Source organism: Pogona vitticeps, chromosome 8 (genome assembly GCF_051106095.1).
Source record: "Pogona vitticeps strain Pit_001003342236 chromosome 8, PviZW2.1, whole genome shotgun sequence".
NCBI classification, from domain to species: Eukaryota; Metazoa; Chordata; class Lepidosauria; order Squamata; family Agamidae; genus Pogona; species Pogona vitticeps.
In genome coordinates this window covers 9,662,954-9,682,557 of record NC_135790.1, presented here as the reverse complement: position 1 = coordinate 9,682,557, position 19,604 = coordinate 9,662,954, and the positions used below count along the sequence as shown (strand labels likewise).

General features: G+C 41.0%; 1 protein-coding gene across 2 annotated transcripts; it reads left to right on the top strand.

Moving 5' to 3' along the window:
- The first annotated feature begins 223 nt into the window (after window positions 1-223).
- Window positions 224-17,880, top strand: BAG4 (BAG cochaperone 4). Of its 2 annotated transcripts, none has more exons than XM_020786148.3 (5): window positions 224-470; window positions 7,666-7,767; window positions 12,278-12,532; window positions 12,901-13,155; window positions 16,453-17,880. In XM_020786148.3, the coding sequence occupies exons 1-5, from the start codon at window positions 288-290 to the stop codon at window positions 16,945-16,947; spliced, it is 1,290 nt and encodes a 429-aa protein (XP_020641807.3). In that variant the 5' UTR covers window positions 224-287; the 3' UTR covers window positions 16,948-17,880. The 2 variants fall into 2 exon arrangements, with proteins under 2 accessions (XP_020641807.3, XP_020641808.3); XM_020786149.3 differs by lacking the exon at window positions 224-470 and adding an exon at window positions 758-866.
- Window positions 17,881-19,604: the final 1,724 nt, after the last annotated feature.

Here is a 19,604-nt window from a genome sequence, read left to right as displayed (position 1 = left end):
GCCAGGCTTCGCTGATTGGACACGTTCACGCTGACGCTGCTGGAAGCGTCCCTCCCTCGACGTCACCTATGGGGGTGGACGTCGCCCAACAAAACACAAGCCCTCCAGAATTCCTCACATCCGGGAATCTTCTGGTGGTCGGCCAAACAAGGATCAATAAAGCCAATGATAGACAGGGGGCGTGCCGGCAACGCTGATTGGTCCATACAGCAGCAGCGCGGATGCGCAGGCGCATTTGCTTTCACCCGGAGGGGGTCGAAAGGGCGACGGAAAATTGAGCGTCCTCCATGGCGGCGGCGCTGAGGCGGCTGTTCCACGGACCGGAGGTGGAGCGGGTTCGGCCGGAGCCGGAGCCTCCGCCCACTCCGCCTCCGCCGCCATGGGGCCAGGAGTGCCGCCGGTGCCCGGAGTGCCACCGCTGCCCACAGCCCCGCTGCTGCAGGGAGAGAACCGCCCGGCTGGTCTCCCAGGTAACGGCCAAGTCCTCCCTCTTCCCTGCCCTTCCCCACCCTCTCAGCGGCGGGGCAGTGACGTCAGCGGCCGCCCCTCCCTGGTGTGTGTGTGCGCGCGCGGGGCGGGGGTGGGGTCGGGGGGGGCGGAAGCGGTGCCACGTGCGCCTGGTCTGTTGCGTCGCCGGGAGGTTTCCCTTTCGGCCGAAGGGAAGGGAGCGGAGCGGGGCCCGAACCGGCCGGCTCCGAAGAGGCAGTATGGAGGGTCAGGCGGCACCCCTTCGAGACAGCCTGTGCTGAAAGAAAAACTGGGGAAACAGCTGCCCTGAGGTTCTCCTTAAAAGAAGAGAGAGAGAGAAAAGGGTGGGGGGGGGAGAAGAAAAAGGGAGATCAGTTGGTTTTGAGATAAAGAATATGGTAAGTCAGATAAATTACAGTTTGCTCTTGTCCTGACTCTGTCGGTGTTCCTTGTCTGTCGATTTTGCATGCTAGGTAATAAAGACGCTTTGGTGGTCTTTAAATGCACCTGAAGTATAGGGTCTTTTGCTGTGGTGGTTCTGTGCAGACCTGGAACTAAGGCTACCGCAACATTTTTCCCTCCCTTTGCATATGGGCGAAGGAGAAAAGGCTTGGATGAAGCCATAATATATATGGGGAGAAAGTTAAAGCAAAGTTGGTCTGGAGACTCATTTAAATCCGTTTTTAAAAGAGGTAGCCTTGTTAATCTGTGCAAGCATATCAGGCAAAATCTAAAGAAACAACAAAAAACTTTACTTTATTTGATTTATACCCCTCCTGTCTGGCCTAAAAGGCCACTCTAGGCGGCAAAAAACCCCATGTGGCACCTTAAAGACTATTATATTTTAATGTAAGCTTTCTTAGAAATCAGTGAAACTGTGCTTATTTGTGACTAACTACAAATTGTCCAAATTCAAATTGTTTGGGTTTCACCTGATGTGCTTGGACAGACTAACACTGTTAACTCTTCAAAAAGTACAAATCCAGGCAGGTTCAAGTAGGTGTGTTCTAGCTGAGATTAAAATTTGGGTCAGCTCATTAAGTCTAAGGATTCAAAATATCCTTTCCTTGGGGCATTATAAACTGCAGTACTGTATAATGTACAGTACTCTGCGGGAAGTGTTTCCACAAAGTTCTTCACCTTGGGGAAGGGAAAGGTATTGTGTTTTTGTGTCCTGGATGATGATTTTATTTGAAATACGTATGTGATCTTAATATTTTTGTGTTCCTAAAGGAGCAAACATTTTTAACATTACTCATTTGGGAAGGGGGGGGTTTGAAGGCTACATTTTAGTTGCAATACATTTTGATGTAAACAGGAAGTTGTAAAGTAAGTTATATTGTATAAAGGCAGGGCTGTGCTATGGTGCAAAAGTTGAAGAAAGAGTTGATGTGTTGAAATAAATGCTCCGACCTTAAAGTGTTCTACCCAGTTCTGCTCCCATTTAATTATTCATATTTTGTTGTTGTTGACATTCATTTGGAGTGTACTAAAAGTTTGTAAGGATTCTAGGAAAGTATTGAGAGATCATAAGGCCTCAGCTGTTCTTGTAGAAATTTTATTGTAAAATGCCTTCAGTCCTTTTAAGGAGAAAGAGTGAAAATATTTTAAATAAATAAATAAATGTTTGTTTATCAAGTCCTTCAATAATGGTGATACTTTTGTTTCAAGTGGGTTGTATTAAGAATCAAATTACTGTACTTCACAGATAAAGTGGGTGAAGTAGTTTGTTTCTAAACCCATTTCACCTCACAGTGCGTGTGGGTTTATTGTGTGGAAGTTCTTATTGAAGAATTTCTTTGTAAATCGAAACCTTCCATTTTAGGGAGAATGCTATTAGCTTGGTTTTGTTTTTGCTGGTATGTACATTGGCCTGTGTGCAAATCTAGCTGTGTCCACATAGTCAGATTTTACCAAGGTAGTGGTTTTAAACAAGTGAGATACATGGAATATGTTTAACTCTTCTAGCTGCTAAATGTACTTACACCTTTCTTTAGACTAGGCACTTCATAATTCCTCGCTTGTCTATGAACGTGTTTATTCTGGCAAAATATAGCCAAATGTGAGAAAAGTTTCAGGAATTGAGAAAAATTTCCTTAAAGCACCAGCCTTTTTGACCTCAGATATGTCTAAGAAGGAAGTTAATCATTACAGTATTTTCATATGAGGAATGTATCATCACAATATTAATAGCAGTAACTAGCAACAGTAATAATTATTTTGTCATTTTTGAGTATTATAATATTAATATTACCATAATTCAATATTTTTAATTGTTTTAAATTAATTTTTCATAGGAATAGGGGTTGAGGTACAAATAGGTAAAAAAAAGTAGGTAAAGATGCTAAAAAAGGGGGAAGGGAAGGGTGGGAAAGGGTAAACTTCCGGAGAGTGAAAAAGTGTTCTTGCATCTGCTTGTAGTTATATTAAGAAGGGAAATCATGCAAAGAGAAACTCAATATAGCAGTTTCCCACAATATTTATAGAAATCTTCCATTTCTTTGGACCTTCTCTTTTTATCTTTGATATTAAATTTCATATTATTCTGCCAAGTTTATATCCCCCTTTCTAAATCAATGTTATAACCAATATTTTGTACCCATTTTATCATATAATCTTTCACCACAAAGTATTATATTTTACATTTCCATCATTTGGCCATCTATAGTACATCTTATCTATATTTTCTGAATACTAATTCAATAATTAATACATTAGTATTTGAATATTAGTATTGAAATACCCTTATTATTATTACAGAAATACCTTTCAGTACTTTTTAGGAAGACAGCTATAACACTCTGTTGCAACAAAAACAATAGCGCCCTCAGGTATCTTTAACAATTAACTTTTTTTGGCGTAAGCTTTTGTGAACTGCAGGGTGATAGGAGTGTTGTCTGAATAGTCTTGTATGCCAGCACCATTGTCTTCCCAATGAGTACTAGTTGCTGATTTACTTCTGAGAAAAGATGCAGTCTGAAAGTATCCTTGCTGAGTTTCAGGGTGGCTTAAAATATAGGAATGTACTGCAAATATGACAGAGAGAGCTCTTGTGATATCATGCCTATAATCTCAATATGCTACAGAATTCTGGTGTCAGGTTTTCTTGTTTTCTCCTCCCCTCAAGTGTTTGCCCGTTTTGTGATAAAGAAATAAACTAGTTTAGTATAGTGAATATATGTGTTTCTCCTTCCCTTACATTACTGCAAGGAAACTAGAAGCTTTTGCTTGGTTTTCAATTGATTGCAGCTTGCTGTGTCATCTGAACCCAAGCAAATGATAGTTAGCAGTGGCAAGTTGAAACCAGTCTCAAACAATAACTTGCAACCAGTGTGGATTTGATTTTAAATAGCAGTTAAATATTTAAAAAATCAATTTTTTGACAATTTAAAATTTAAAGATTAATTTTTTATTTAAATCAATTTGATTTTTTAAATAAATCATTGCTTTTTATCCACTCTGCTTACAATACTGGCTTGCTTGAGTTAACAATAGTTAAAAGATTAGTCACAGTTTGTCTGGGTTCATGTTACATGAAGGCTATGGTTAAATATTAAAAAAAAGGTGAAAGTTTCTCAGCTCCTCCTTGTAGCTAGACCAGAGGGCAAGCACATGATTCTGAAGCTGGCCCTGGCTTGTTTTCATGTTAACATGCGATTTATCATTGAATCCACACTGCGCCCAATATATAAACAACACAGATTAGCTTGTCATGAATTAAAGTTTTGCCGTGTCTGCATAGTGTTGGAGTGGTACTAGGGTGTTGTATTGGAAAAGTTGAGATGTGTCCTGCCTCTGTTCATGAGGGAACTAATGACTGAAAGGGCTGTTTTTGCAAAGTTTTCTGGCAAGGATGATGAATGCCCTACTGCTCTGAGCTGACTTTTAATCCAAATCTTTGACGGTGACTTTTCCTGTTAAAATATCATTCTGGTAGTGTTGCTATATTGGGAAAGCTCCTTGACGTCACTTAGCACTTAGGGTCACTTTGCCCCATCAACATCTGCTGCACTTGCACCAAACTCCCATTATTTTCTACAGTGACTGGAAATGAAATGACTGGAAAAATAACTCCCCCCCCCCACAAACACACTGTTGTGGGTACCTTTCCTCAAAACACATGTGAAACTTTGTACTAAGGAACTGTGATTTTTATGTAGTTGGGTGTGTTTGGTATATCTTGAGTTCCTCTCGTGCAGCACAACCATGCAGTTTTATTATGTCTTGCCCAAATGCCTGATATTGTAACAAGCAGAGTAAAGGTCTGACCATCACATTGATGCCTGAAACAGATACTGTATAATGCAGCACTTTGGGCCCCTCCCAGAGTCATGGGAGGCTGGCGGTGCCTCCTCACAAAACTATCAATCAAGTTGGTTCCCTCAGTGGATGAGTGACGTAAGTAACTACAGGGAAGATAAGCTGTCCGTTGTCCATACGTTGGTAAACCCAAGTTTAAATTCATTCAGTTTGTTGCATGTTGAGTTGCCTTTGGGGAGCCACTGCAGTGTAGTGGACAGAGTGACAAACAGGAACTCTGGAGACCTGGGTTCAAATGCTTTTCCAGCCACGGAAACTCATTGGAGGGAGACAGTGGTAAAACCACTCCTTAAACGTCTCCTGTACAGTGGTGCCTTGCTTAACGGGCGCCCCGTTTAGCGACTAATCTGCATAGCGACGATTTTTCCCGGTCGTTTTTGCAATCGCATTGCAATGTTTTAAATGGTAAAAAATCGCTTTGCGATTATCGGTACGCTGTTTCGCATACCGATCATCGCATAGCGATGATTTCCTAACAGCTGATCGGTGGTTCCAAAATGGCCACCGGGTTAAAAAAATGGCTGCCCGCTGTGTTTTTGCCCGAATTCCTCGCTTACCGGGCAGCGAAAATGGCCGCCGTATGGAGGATTTCCGCTTAAAGGTGAGTTTTTTGCCCATAGGGATGCATTAAACGGGTTTTAATGCATTCCTATGGGCTTTTTAAATCTGCATAGCGACGAAATCGCTTTGCAGCGATTTTTGCTGCATGAATTATCATCGCTATGCGGAGCACCACTGTACCTTAAAACCCTACTGTGGGCATCATGTCCTGTCAGTTCCGACTTCTTATGACCCTAGTTACATTTTGACTGTTTTTAAGATTTGTGAAATAATTAAAGAGTGATTTTACCAGTTCCACGTCCTATGAGTTTCCATGACCAAGCACTAGTAAAATCACTCCTTAAATATTGCACGTATCTTGGAACATTCAGGTCACATTATCTACTTTACTGCACTGCCTTTTCCAGTACAGTAATATCCTGTTTAGGGCCACTATACATTGGACGAATAACTGGTAACTGCTACTTCCTGTGTTATTATGACTCTGTATGTGAAGCTGCTCTCCAGAGTATTTATTTATTTATTATTTATTTATTGTAAGTATATACGCAGTATACCCATACAATGAAATTTCCAGACACCCAGAGACCAGACACATGCACACACATAAAATTCCCCAAACACTCCCCACCCACTAAAAAATCCCCCAACACTCCCCACCCACTAAAAGTCCCCACTAATGATGAAGCCTGTGTAAAATAACATAGAGGATAGGCTGTTACCCAAGCAGAGAATCCCCCCTCTCCACGTCACTGAAATAGTCCAATGGAAAGGCAACAGCCAATACAACTGTTTCCAGCGACGTTGCAGGAGTTGCCAGAACATCACAAACTCCCTCCAGGACTCTGGCTCCGGATTTTGCCTCAAGGTTAACTCCCAAAGCCTTTTCCAGTGGTGGATATAGCCACAAGGCCGTGGAGGTTTGAAATCGGAGTTTTCCTTCTCCGAGATGGACTGCCTTCCTAGGCTAACCAGCCCCACCTACTCGGGAGCTGTTGTTGCCCATTCTGCCAAAGAGCTACAACCGCTTATGAATCATTTTAGTAAGGCCTGCCATGGTTTTGGATTAACAATCAGCTGAAGAAAACACAAGTCATGGGCCAGGGTGTGGACTCACCTCCCCCTGTTACCATCTCTACACAAGAATTGGAGGTTGTTCATGATTTTGTGTACCTTGGCTTAACAATCTCTGACACCCTCTCTCTAGATGTTGAGCTGGATAAACGTGTTGGCAAAGCAGCTTCTCTAGTGTGGAAGGGATGGTCACTCTCAAATTGGCCTTCTCAGACACATTAGACACGGTTCCAAGACCTCTATTCAGAGCATGTCTTGGGACTGAAGGATACCTTCTACATTGGACACAATTTGACAGCACAGAACACATGCAGCCTTCAAAGGCTATCTCTGTTGCAGTTTGTTCAAAACACACTTTTGAGGCTTTTAAATGGGACTGGATATTAGGAATCAGTGTTACTAGTGCTTTAAAGATCTAACTATTTTACAGTCTCCCCCACACAAAATTCAAAGTGCTAGTGTTTCTCATGGCAGTATGTGGTTTGGGACCTAGCTCTTTGAGGGTCTCCCATTTCAATCTCTTTATGTTTCAGTTTCCACAAGTTAGCTAAACATTACATTAATATTCAAATTGTTCTGACATATTAACTTTTTCAGTGTCTAAAGACAATTGCATGCATTTACATTACACTGCATGTTTAAGGAGAAAACAAGACCACTTCCTTTAGCACACTAAAGGATGTGTGGAATGGGCAGTGGGGCATTCTGGGGAATAAAGCTCATGTTAATCACAAACATTTAATTGTTATTAATATCTAAAGCATTTTAGCCAACCCATCAGTCAAATTCAACAGTGTCTTAGATATTATCAGTAAATCAATATTCCCATTTTCTTCTGCTAGATAGTGCTAAAATGTGGATATTGTTCTTCAAATGTACCTAAACAATCAAAACATGTAGTCAAGCACAATCTGCCTCTCTACTGACGACCTTTGCTGACTGCCCCATCCATTGGAGCAGCTGGCCAAGTAGTAAATCAGAAAAGCAGAGCTATGCTATCTTACAGGAACAAGAAGAGGGCAAAGCCTCAAACTACCAGCAGAGAGCTGAATTTAGCTCTGTTGCCATGGATTGATAGGAAGTAGTTTCTGACTCAGCATTGGTCCCTTGAGAATTCTGTTGGCAGTATGACTTTCTGTGTTACTCAGGGCACCATATAGTTCAAGTATTGACAATCTGTTTAACATTTTAACCACTGTGTTAGTGTCTTTGAGGAATTTACTGTCTTCTTGCTTCCTTTAGGAGAAGCCTCCTTATCTTGGTTATGGCTCCCAGTACTGGAATTCATCTCCTAGAACTCCTTATTCAAGTCCATATCCTGTTGGACCAGACATTCAAGGCCAGGTAGGGTAATAGAATGATGTTTTCTATTTTGACTGAGGAGTGGCCTGTCATGAGATCATCTGGATTCTGACCAAGGCAAATGGTGTCCCATTGCTTAAAGTTTTTTTTCTTTCAAAATATTTTTGTTGTTTAGTTGTTAAGTCGTGTCTGACTCTTTATGACCCTATGGATCAGAGCACGCCAGGCCCTCCTGTCTTCCACTGCCTTCCGGAGTTTGGTCAAATTTATGTTGGTTGCTTTGATGCCGCTGTCCAGCCATCTCGTCCTCTGTCATCCCCTTCTCTTGCCTTCACACTTTCCCAACACTTTTAAATATTAGCAAATTGCAATTACAATACAAATAGTTGGGTAGTTCCCGCCCCCCCATCCTAACAACCTTTCACACTGCAGTTGTACATTTTGTGTACATCTTGGCTTTGAAATGCTATGGCTCATGAAGTTGTGGTGATGAAGGATCTTTGCATCTGACCTCCAGCTTTAAATAGCAGGATATAAACATATCTGATCACCTGTCTTAGATTACCTGCTGAAGGATACATTCCAATACTATATGCATAATCCTGTTGACACAAGTTTATCTTCCTAGCAAGTCCTTCCTTATCCCAGTTATATCTAATTCTGGTATTCCCTCCATATGTTTTGTCATATGCAGTTTCATCTGTTGCTAGAAAAAGGGTGGGGAAAACTAGTGAAAACCTAGCATGGTTATTGTCTCTATTGAAATGTAGATTATTAATGGCTGGATTCAAAGATAATCAAGAATTGCCCCCAAAAAATAGACAAATAAACAAACTGCAAGACCCATCAGAAACGTGATTAATCCGTTCCGGCTAAAGGGGGGAGGAGAAAAGCAAACAAACTGTGCAAGACACTTCAGAAATGCAAAAAAATCAAAGCAAAAAGCAAGCTGTGCAAGACCCATTGTGAATGCAATTAATCCGTTCCTGCCAAAGGGAAAAAAGAGAAAAGAAAAGCAAACAAACCATGCAAGACCCTTCAGAAATGCAAAAAAGCAAAGCAGAAAGGAAACAAGCCGTGCAAGACCCATTGGAAATGGGGAACAAAACCTCAAAAACAAACCCTGCAAGACCCATCACAGCATAGAAACATAACCCCACCACCCAGCCCAAAACCACGCTGCAAAACCCACACAGAACAGTTCTTAAAAAGTAGAAAGCAGCACCTTACCTTACCAGGCAGTCCGAAGCCTCCTCCGATCGGACACACTTTAACTGCTGAAGTGAAGTACAGTGGTGCCTCGCTTAGCGATTGCCTCGTTTAACGATGTATTCGCTTAGCAGTGAGGTTTTTGGAGCGATTTTGAGCTCCGTTTAGCAATGATCCCTATGGGGAAATTTCGCATAGCGATGTTCGGGACCTTGCCTTGTTTAGCGATGGCAGTTTTAGGTCCCCTGTTTCGCTTAGCGATGTTCCGTTATTGCTATTTTTAAAGTGTCTTAAAAGTGTCAGCTGTCAAACCGACAGTTCAGTGCTTTCCAATGAGGGGGGGAATTCACCAAAAATTAACAAAGACCCAGAACAAAGCCAAATTAAGTTTGCAAAGGTTTTGCAAGCTGCACTAATGATACCAAGCATTTAAAACCGTTTTTCAACCTTTTGAGACACACTTAAAATTGCAAAAACGGACATCGCAAAACCATTGGAATGCATTGAATAGGAGGCTTCAATGCATTCCAGTGGGGAAAACATTGTATCGCTTAGCGATGTTTCCTATGGGGATTTTCGCTTAAGGACGGCAATCTGTTCCCATTGGAACGGATTAACTGGTTTTCAATGCATTCCTATGGGAAATGGTGTTTCGCTTAGCGATGTTTTCCCATAGCGATGTTTTTTTGGGAACCAATTAACATCGTTAAGCGAGGCACCACTGTAGCTACAAAAAAACAGCTTCTTTGCCACCAACGATTCCCTGCCTTTTTCCCCTGCCCTATTCTGTTTGTAACTCGAAGCTCCGGTTGCAAGTAGAAGCACAATTTTGTAGTCGGAGCTGGTCGTAACTGGAAATGGTTGTATGTCGGGACATTTGTAAGTTGAGGCACCACTGTAATTTAAGTAGGCAGGCATTTTCTTTTTAAAGTCGTTATCTGGATTTTCTTCCAAACAGAAGTGGAGAAAGAAAATTTGATAATCAGTTTAAAACAATTAATTGGGTAATTGCAAAGAAAACAAAATGGACAACAGTCAGGTGCACAGTGGAGTAGTCTCTTGCAAATTAATCTTGCCCCAACACTGACGGAAATCATTGGAGCATTTATATTGTATGAGCCAATATTGTAACAGCAGGGAGTTGATTGTTTCACAGGGTTTTGGTTATTTGTAATATATTAGAGGGCCCACTACAGGGCATTTCCTGATCAATTAACAGCTTACTTGGCAGATATTTAATGTTTATTGGACACCATCTCTGTGCTTGAAGCCTAAAGTCCAAATGTATAAGAATCTCAGCATCTCAATCTCACTCTCCAAAATTTTGTCAGAGATTTTTCATATTTCCTAAGTAAGCATATTTACATAGGAGTCATGCTTGGTTAAACCAGTGGTTCTTAACGTGGGCGATAATGCCCCCCAGGGGGCGATTTCATTTTTCAGGGGGGCAGTAGAACGAAAAGGGGCGGCGTGGGGGCACTGGAGCAGAAGGGGGCAGTAGGGGGGCGTTGGAACAAGCTAAACCTGTGAAGATGGCTGCAGCCTTTTTACAGTGTGCATGAATATATATTTTCCTCCAATCTTAATTTAGTTTCAGAGTTTTTGTCTTGAAATTTTTAGTTCCTGCATTGCGGTTTGTTTTTATGCCCTTTTTATATTTCTTTTTGCGTCTTAAAATTCGCTTACAACTAAATAATTAAATGTTACTTTTTGGGAGCATTTCATTTTCTTGGAATTGAATTTTGTTTTCAGAGGTCATTGGATTTAAGTGTCTTAAATAAATAAATAAATAAATAAATAAATAAATAAATAAATAAATAAATAAATAAATAAATAAATAAATAAATAAGATATCATCACCGTGGGGAGGGGGGCAATGATAACTTCTTCAGTGGCTCAAGGGGGCGTTTCTTTCAAAAAGGTTAAGAACCACTGGGTTAAACCAAAGGGACCTATATGTAGTCCACTATTCTGACTAGCCAGTTGTCTATGAGAGGTTCCCAGGCAGATCATGAGCACAATAGCACTGTTCTGGATGTGTTCCCAACCAAGTGGAGATCGAGAAGCATACTGTCTGCAGTACTGGAAGTACTGTACAGCCATTATAGCTAGTACAACCATAACTGATAGTCTTGCCTAATATCCTTATAAAGTCATGCAAGTTAGCTGCAATCTGGGTTTGAATTCTCACTCACCGTAGAAACTCACTAGGTGGGGCTTGTAGTGTTGAGAGTTCTGGGAACACTTAAGTTCCAGTAAAATGCACAGCGGAAGGCCAGCTCTTTAAGGTTAGATTTAGCTGTAGAAGTCCTCTTCTACCCAGTTGTTCTTGGTATCCATCCTCACCAAAGCTTAGCACAGTAGGAAATATGACTCAGGAGGCGATCTTTACAGTAAGTATGAAAGGTTTTGTCTAGTTTACTCACTTAAAGTCCATTTCTAAAACAGGCCCACGTTAGGCTTAAGGTTGATAGAAAGGAAAATAGTGAAAAAAATAAGGTTTGTTTCCTCAGCCCACGTGGCTGGGAGGATCTCTAGGGTGCAGAGATCCAGCCTGGAGATCTAGCATCTTCCAAGGTGAAAAAGGGTCTGAGACAAAATGGAGCGTGAGGAGGAGAAGGGAAGAAACAAGGGCAGAGTTTATCTAGCCCAAATAGCATGCAAACAAACAAGCAAACAAGTTAGTTTGTGACAGAGGCCCTTCCTCCCATATCTTGAAATTTACATCAAGGTTGCTAACGAGCCAGCGGGTAGGTGGTACAAGCTTTGGGTCATTGAGGCACCATGTAAAAATCATTCTGGAATTATTATTTATTTTGTATTTATTTGCTGCACCTTTCTCCTAATAAGCACCCGAGATGGCTTACATAATTAAAAACACAATATTAAAAAGCTCAAAAGAGTAAATTACTAAAATATTTAAAAATAATTAATAACATTATTTTAATAAGACATTACAATGAAACAAGATTTTACATAGCACATACATGTAGCATTCTAAGCTACTTGTAATTGAAAGGTTGTGGTATCCAGAAAATTACAGTGGTTGTGGCTTCTGCAGTAACTGAACCAAACCCTTCCTCAAAACCAGAACTTGGAGTACAGTCGGTCTACAGTTCCTCGAATCCCCAAAATTAGCAGTGCTGGCTCAGGAATTCTTGGGGTCTTTTTTTTAAAAAAGTAACTCTTGCAGGCTTTGCACTCCATTGAGAATGATGTGCAAACTGTTTTTGAACCACACCTTGAAATCCTAGTGAGTTCTCTCGTTCAGGAGGTTCTTGAGATAAGCCACTTTTCTGGCTATGCTGATAAGATCATATATTTTCTCCTTCCTTTCTTGCAGGGAATTGATCCGTCCTATACAAATGGTGTATATGGCACCGCATACTCAGCTCCTGGAACGAGGCCACCGTATCCCAATCTCCCACAATCAAACACATACTATTCCTCAGGGCATCCTCATGTCCCTTATTCCACAGAGTCTCCTAATGCATATAGATCTCCATCACCAGCTTCCAGCTGGAATTACCCCCCAGTAGATTGTCCGGCTGAAGGTTGTATGGTGAGGAGACAAGTGCCAGGATATTCCCCTCAACAGGTAAGGCTCTAGTTTGGGCAGGTGGCATAATACCTGACAGTTGACTTGATCACTCACAACTTTGTACTTTCCGCATGATGTTGCTGATTGGTGATTCTTGGTTTAAATCTACCAACTATCAGTATTCATAGACAAAAGCCTTTTGTGACTTTTTCTTGTACAATTTTTCTTTTAAACTTCTGAAGATTTAGAATGTTTTCCAGATGTTTATTATATATTTTAATCTTTTTTGTACTCCTAAGGACTAGTCCTTTGCATTTATCATCAGGAGCTCTCTGGTCTGGACGCCACTTAATGTTTCAACTTTGCTAGTATGTTTGTATTGGATGAGTGATGAAAACCTCTCTCTGATTTCCTTACCCTCATAGACTCAAAGTTTTCCAGTTCCACCCTATCCATATGGCGATTGCAATCACAGCATTCCACAGCAGAGGCCACTACCACCCCCACAGCCAAGACTTCAAGATACAGCTTGGCGGCCACCTGGTGTTTATGGAATACAGCCGCCCTATGCCTGGCCTCCTGCCCTTCCAGGACATGAGAATCGATATGTGTCAGAATCACCTTCACCTTGGCCTGCTGGTGCCATGCCTGCTCCACAGACTCCACATAGTAATGGAAAGGTACATTTTGGCAAGTAGATGGGGAGCATTTGTTCTCAGCATGCCAATTTGTTTATCTCCTCTTCTATCTGACCTACTGTATAGGACTAGATTGCTTTTTTCAGTGAGAACCTTTCTGTATCAAATAATTATAACCTAGATACAAGAAATATGGAACAAAAGCATTAACTGAGATTCTTGTTCTTAAAAATTAAGCTCTAACCTAAAAAGGATGCAAAGAAGTAAGGTGCAGATAATTTTTTTTTTATCAGCACTGAGCAGAATTTTTATGTAGTAGAACAGGGGTCTCCTGGGGAAGGGCGGGAGCTTTGTTGTTTCCCCGCGGCGGATACGCTGAGAGAGAGCAAGCACACAGACGTATGTTAGGGCAGGGGACGAGCAGGAGACCAATCGTGTTGCCAGACGCCGTTAAGGAAGGCAGAGGTGGCATGGGAAAGGTCCTAGAGTTTGTGCCATGCTGGATAAAAAGGCAAGGCGGGATGTGGCCCGTGGGCCATAGTTTGGAGACCCCTGCATTAGAACATGAGTGAAATAGAATATACCCTTTTGCTTTTCATGAATTGTTAGAAGTGTTCAAATTTTTAACTTTTAAAAAATTTATATCAATTTAAATCAATTGTTTCCGTTTATTTAATGGATTAATTTCTTGGTTTACTTGGGTGGAGCAGTATTTCTGTGGCAATATACATACTTTATTTGTAGAAGATTCAGAGATGCTGTAGCAGGCATCCTGTCAGAGAAGCTATTTGTCCTGTGTGAGAGAAGGAACAATATCACAAAATGTTGTGATTAGAGACGGGCATGACTGAAGTTGTGCTGCATTGTACGACTCATGCCATTCTCTCCAACCACTTCCCACCCAGCTGCCCCACTCACAGGCCTCCATGCGCTGCCCAGATACGCCTCTGTCACCGGCTGCCTAGTCGAGGAAGAAGCTTGGGCTGCCCTTCCCTAACACCTTCAGCAGCGGATGACTTGGGGCAGGCGGTGGGACGGGGAGTCTCCCTGTGCAGTTGTTGAGAGGTTGGCTGCCAGAAGAGGCTGAGAAGGGCTGCCCAAGCTCTTTCCCAGCCTGAGCAGCCAGCAACAAAGGACAGCCTGGGTGGTGCATGGAGGCTTGTGAGTGGGGCAGTCAGCCGGGTGGGGAGTAGTCTGAGGGAATGTGTGGCAGTGTGGCGCTGCACAGTATGAGTCTGATGCAGCACGACTTCAGTCATGCCCATCTCTAATTGTGATGTGAAGTTTTAATAACTTTGTATTTGGGCAGGTTTTCAAAACCTGATAAATGGTATAAAATAGAGATGGCGGTATTTGTATACAAATACCATGTTTTCCTGAAAATAAGACAGGGTCTTATATTAATTTTTGCTCCCAAAAAAACAGTATTTTCAGGGGATTTTTTTTTAATGTACAACAATATATTTATTCAAATAAAGTCATGTCATCTTCTGGTTGCTGCAGAGTGGTGGAGGGTGGGCTTTCACTTAACTGGGGCTTACTTTTGGGGTAGGACTTACGAGCATCCTGAAAAATCATACTAGGGCTTCTTTTCAGGTTAGGTCTTATTTTTAGGGAAACAGTACGAGTACCCCCACATAGCTGGACATAACGGGGGACCATCCACTCATGTATCCCCCGCCACTACCGGCTCTGCTCTCCCTTCCAATCAGTCCGGAGTTCCCAGTCGGCTGTCCACTCGTCAGCCTGGCAGGGAGACTTGTCTTCCCTCCTTCTGCCAGGAGTGGATAGCTGACCGGGAGCTCCAGAGCAATTGGAAGGAAGAGCGGAGCTGGCAGGGGACGCGTGAGTGGACGGTCGTTACATCCAGGGGTATTTGTATACGAATATGAATACCCCCATCTCTAGTATAAATCTGGGTCTCCAGCCCATATTTTCAGTATTTCTTGAAGCCAGTGTTGTTGCCCATTTGGTTCTGGTTGCAGCTGGACCCCCCCTGGGCCTTGCCCAGCACTGGTGGAAAATTAGAGGAAGTGCTGTTTCTAGTGTTCAAAAGCTACTGACAATGAATTTACTATTTCTAAAAGGTGTTTGGGAAAGACACTAGAAAAATCCTCAGATTTCTTTGGTTCAAGAAAAGCTGTTAAATTGGTTGTATATTGCAGAAGTGGATAAATGAGGAAATCTCTCCCATAGGAAAAAAAGGCATACCGCAAACATTTACTATCCTAGATGAAGGGAGTGATTTCATTATATTTGGGAATTTAGAAACTCTCAAATTTATTGCTTAATGAAGATTTGTGGAAAAACACTTTTAAAATAATAATGGAACTTTTTTAAAAAAGTGCTAAATTAATAGGGGATCAGTTTCCCTAGATTAAAATGAGACATTTAGCATCCTGAACTAACCATCATTGGTTGCTGTTCTATTTATAAATGAGTGTTTCATATCCATTACGTGAAACATAGTATTACACATTGCAAGATTGTAGCATAATTTGCTCAAAAAGAGCACAGGAGGAAAACAGTTGTTATCTATGCTGTTCAGTTTTCAGTACAGTACTCTTGGTTTGCTTTCAGTAAAGCAAAGTAGTGTTGATGGGTTATGTCTAGTAAAATTTCTTGCCTGTGTGCCTTTTAAACTTGCAATCCCCAGGCAATGATTTTGCTGTGATTCTACCTCTGAGTCTATAACTTTAAATGCCTACTGATGTCTTGTGGAGTTCCTGCCTCAACCATTTAGGAAGGGCTGTACTTGCATCCTCTTGTGTTCTGTGTTGTTGTGGGGAATGCACTTATGTTCCATGTCACCATTTCCTGAGCAATTTATACCCCATTTCTTTTTACTGTCCAAAGAGCTCTCTAGAATACTAGATAGTCTTTATACTTTTTCTGGTCAGGCCTGTTCTGCTTCTGTAGATGTGATTAGTACAGATGCTTCTACTTTTCTTCAAACCCTATGTAACAATATTGGTTGAAGTAGCACACCTTTGTGTATAGTAGAAAGAGAATTTAATGCACCAGGCGTCTAGTATTCTTTTTGTGGAACTGCTTGTAGGTTAACAGAACCCATGCAGAAGGTCACAAGGGATTCAGGTTACTGGGTTATGGCACATTGTGATGTCATTCTGACAGAGTTGAAAGTGCAGGTCCTGGTTTTCAATGGCTGGGCCTTTTTGCATTGACATCTCGAGCATGCCCCCCTTACTAATGAGCAGAGAGCCAGTCTGGTGGTACTGGCTGCCTAAGGATTTGCTTTCGCAACAACTTCAGTACAAGATGGGGAATTATGGAGTTGATAGAGTTGGACACCAGACTGAAATTTCTTTTCTGCTTTAGGAGTCTTATAACCAGCTGGAACAAGGAGCTAACCACAGCTGCTATCCTGAAGTCAGTCACTTGCCTTCTGGGACCATGAATGACTACAAACCAGCCCTGCTTGACCCAAAGCCATCTGTTTCCAACCCCAAAGTACAATATAGTGCACAACCCCAGCTGTATGATAATGTACATAGGAAACAATCAACAATTTATCATGGACAAGGTTCTAACACCAGCATGCAGCCTTCACTAGAGACATCAGCTGTGGATCCAGGAATACAAAAGGTTATGCAAGTTATGGAGGGGGTTGAACAGCTGGAGGAAGAAGTGGATGAATTTGTAGGGAAAAAGACAGACAAGGACTATTGGTTGCTAGAGGAAATGCTAACCAAAAAATTGTTGGACCTGGACTCTATAGAGACTGGTGGTCAGGACAATGTACGCCAGGCAAGAAAAGAGGCTGTTCACAGAATCCAAGCAACCCTGGAAGAACTGGAAAGGAAGGGGCTTTAATGTGACTAGCAGTCCAGGAATGGCCAAAAATCTTTCTTTTGACCATCCAAAGCAATAAGTGAGAATTTGCATTTGATTTTAAAATAAGTCATGGTGAGTTCAGAGTGACTAAATGAAGACATAAGACCCAAAGTCTTGCTTTGTTGGTCTGCAAGTGAATGTAAAAGGCTGGATGATATTCAGACCCTGATGACTTGAAGGTTTTTCTGTATTATCCTGTGTGGACATCTGCATGTTCTTCTAGCAGCAGGAGGAAAATTGTTGGGTAAAAGAACATTGAGATAGCTGAATTTGCATCTCTAAAGAGATCTTTTGGAACACAAAGGACTTAGAAGAATGCAAAGACATTTCATTTGCAACACAGCTTCAGTTAAGACTTCAGCCTTTCGAGTGATTCCTGTGTATTACAGCTTCCCTCCTTGTCATAGAAATGGTGTGATATTTTGTATCATTAAGTACATTTTGTTCAAATGCAGCCATACTGATAAGCCAGTCAGTAGGGTAACCAAAGCCAGTATATCACTTATACCAGTCCTCCCCACTTACCGTGCAGGTGTAATCCACAGTACTTTTTGTGGATAAGTAGGAGAAACCCAGATGATGCTTTAACTGTTGCTACTTGAAAGTAACAGATTGTGGTATTTCTGGGCAGAGGGACAAATGCACTTAATTGTGATGTCACTTCATACATTAACATTAATATGTATTCCTCTTTAATCTGTGTGGTGCTTCTGTACAATCAGCTGTGCTGTTTGTAAGGGGACAAATAAGGTGATCATGAATCTTCAGCTCTTGCCAAACTGGCCCTTGTTCCATAAGGCAAGAAAATAGAACTTTGCGAGTTTTAAAATGTGCACATTACAAGACTTTGCAGATAAGAACAGCATTGGTGTATATGATTGCTAAAAATAATAAATTGGGTATTAAAGTGTCTTGAATGATTAATGTTATATGGTATATAGCAGATGGGTGTATATAATGATAATGACACAAGGAACAACACCTTAGATACTTTACAATTCCTAGTTTTTTGTGGTCTGATGCTTAAGGCACTTTAGCAAGAAAACTCTTATATCTGTTCTTGAATTTGTGCAATCCTCCATAGGCCTAGTTAAAATGGTAGTTGTTATGTCAAAAGGCAGTGAATTCACAAAGTCAAATGATCTGATTTAGATTTTTTTTTTTTGGTATCTGATATTTAAAAGTTTTGTGTGATACTTCTCTGATGTAAATGATAATCACAGTGGCCTGTCAGCAATTTATAAAAACATAATAAAAGTAGAACACAAATACCTTATCAAGGTTATAGAATATTTGTAAAATGCAGCATCCCAACAGTACTGAACTCATAGCTCAGTGGTTTGGATATCTGGTTGTGGAGCCAGAGGTTGGAAGTTTGATTCCCCTCTGCCTTGACAGCAGCTGGACTCCATGATTCATAGGGTCCATTCCAGCTCTGTAGTTCTAAGATAAGATATACTGAGATATATTAAGTATGCTAAAATAGTACCTGTTGTAATGTCAGTCTGGTGTCAGGGCTAGTCTTGGGCTTGAATCAAGGAAAATGAACTTCCAATTCCGTGCTTAGCCATAGACTGCACTGGATGATCTTGGGCTCAGTACTTATTTTCTGCCAGGCGAACTTCACAGGGCTTGCATCATTTTAGGAAAGCTAAACCTATATAATAGGCAGTAGGTTGTATAAATATTTGTTTGGGCAGCGTATCTCACTTGTTTAGTATATTGCTGCAATGTTTAATTTTCATTTCAAATAGTAAGTATATTGTCATCTAGTGAGGATATGCAACTAACGTATGTCACAGCTGTGATAAGACATCCATGATTTCGGTTGTTGAATACTGTACCAGCTGCAGAATGACCCACTTGATGGCATCCCTTGTTAAATGTGCTAGTAGAGCACAGTGAAGAAAAAAATCAATTTTTAAAAACGCCTTTAAAATCAGATTTTAAAATTTAAATAGACTGGATAATCCTATTTTCTATCTCTGCTTGAAATTATTTGTGGAGTCCCCCCCTCCTCCGACATAATACAATGATGAAAATTCTTGGAAGCCTGATTATAAAATATCCAGGATTAAACACAATTTGAAAGAAATAAAGATTGAATCAGGATTGTGTAAATTGCGTAAGGAAACTTATAAGGTGATGTGTGAAGAATTGCTTCATGTCTGTGCCAGGGCCCCCATTGAGAATGGCTAGTCTAAGTGATGCTCATCCTTAAGTGCTGCCTCTAACATTCTAAAGGCAAGTCAAATTGTTACCTCCTCGGCATGGATAATGTAGATCTGTATTTAATCATGTAATTCCACTCCAATAACAGCACCCATGCTTCTTACAACTTTAAGAGATACCTATCTGTCAGTACATATTTTTAACAATCTCCTTGCTTGTATTGTTTTCACTTCCAATAATCTTTGTTCATTAGCACTTCCAGTGGTTGACAGCACACTTTCAGACACAGGAAGAATCAGTAAACAATATATGTATATATTAAGGTTGCAGCAAGCAAGAGAGCACTTACTGAGTTGAAACCACATGATTAAATCAAGATTTTTTTTTTTTTGCTTGCATTTTTTCACACGTATTGGGGTACTCATAGATTTTGTACTGTAAAGGATATCCATCTGGAAGTATGC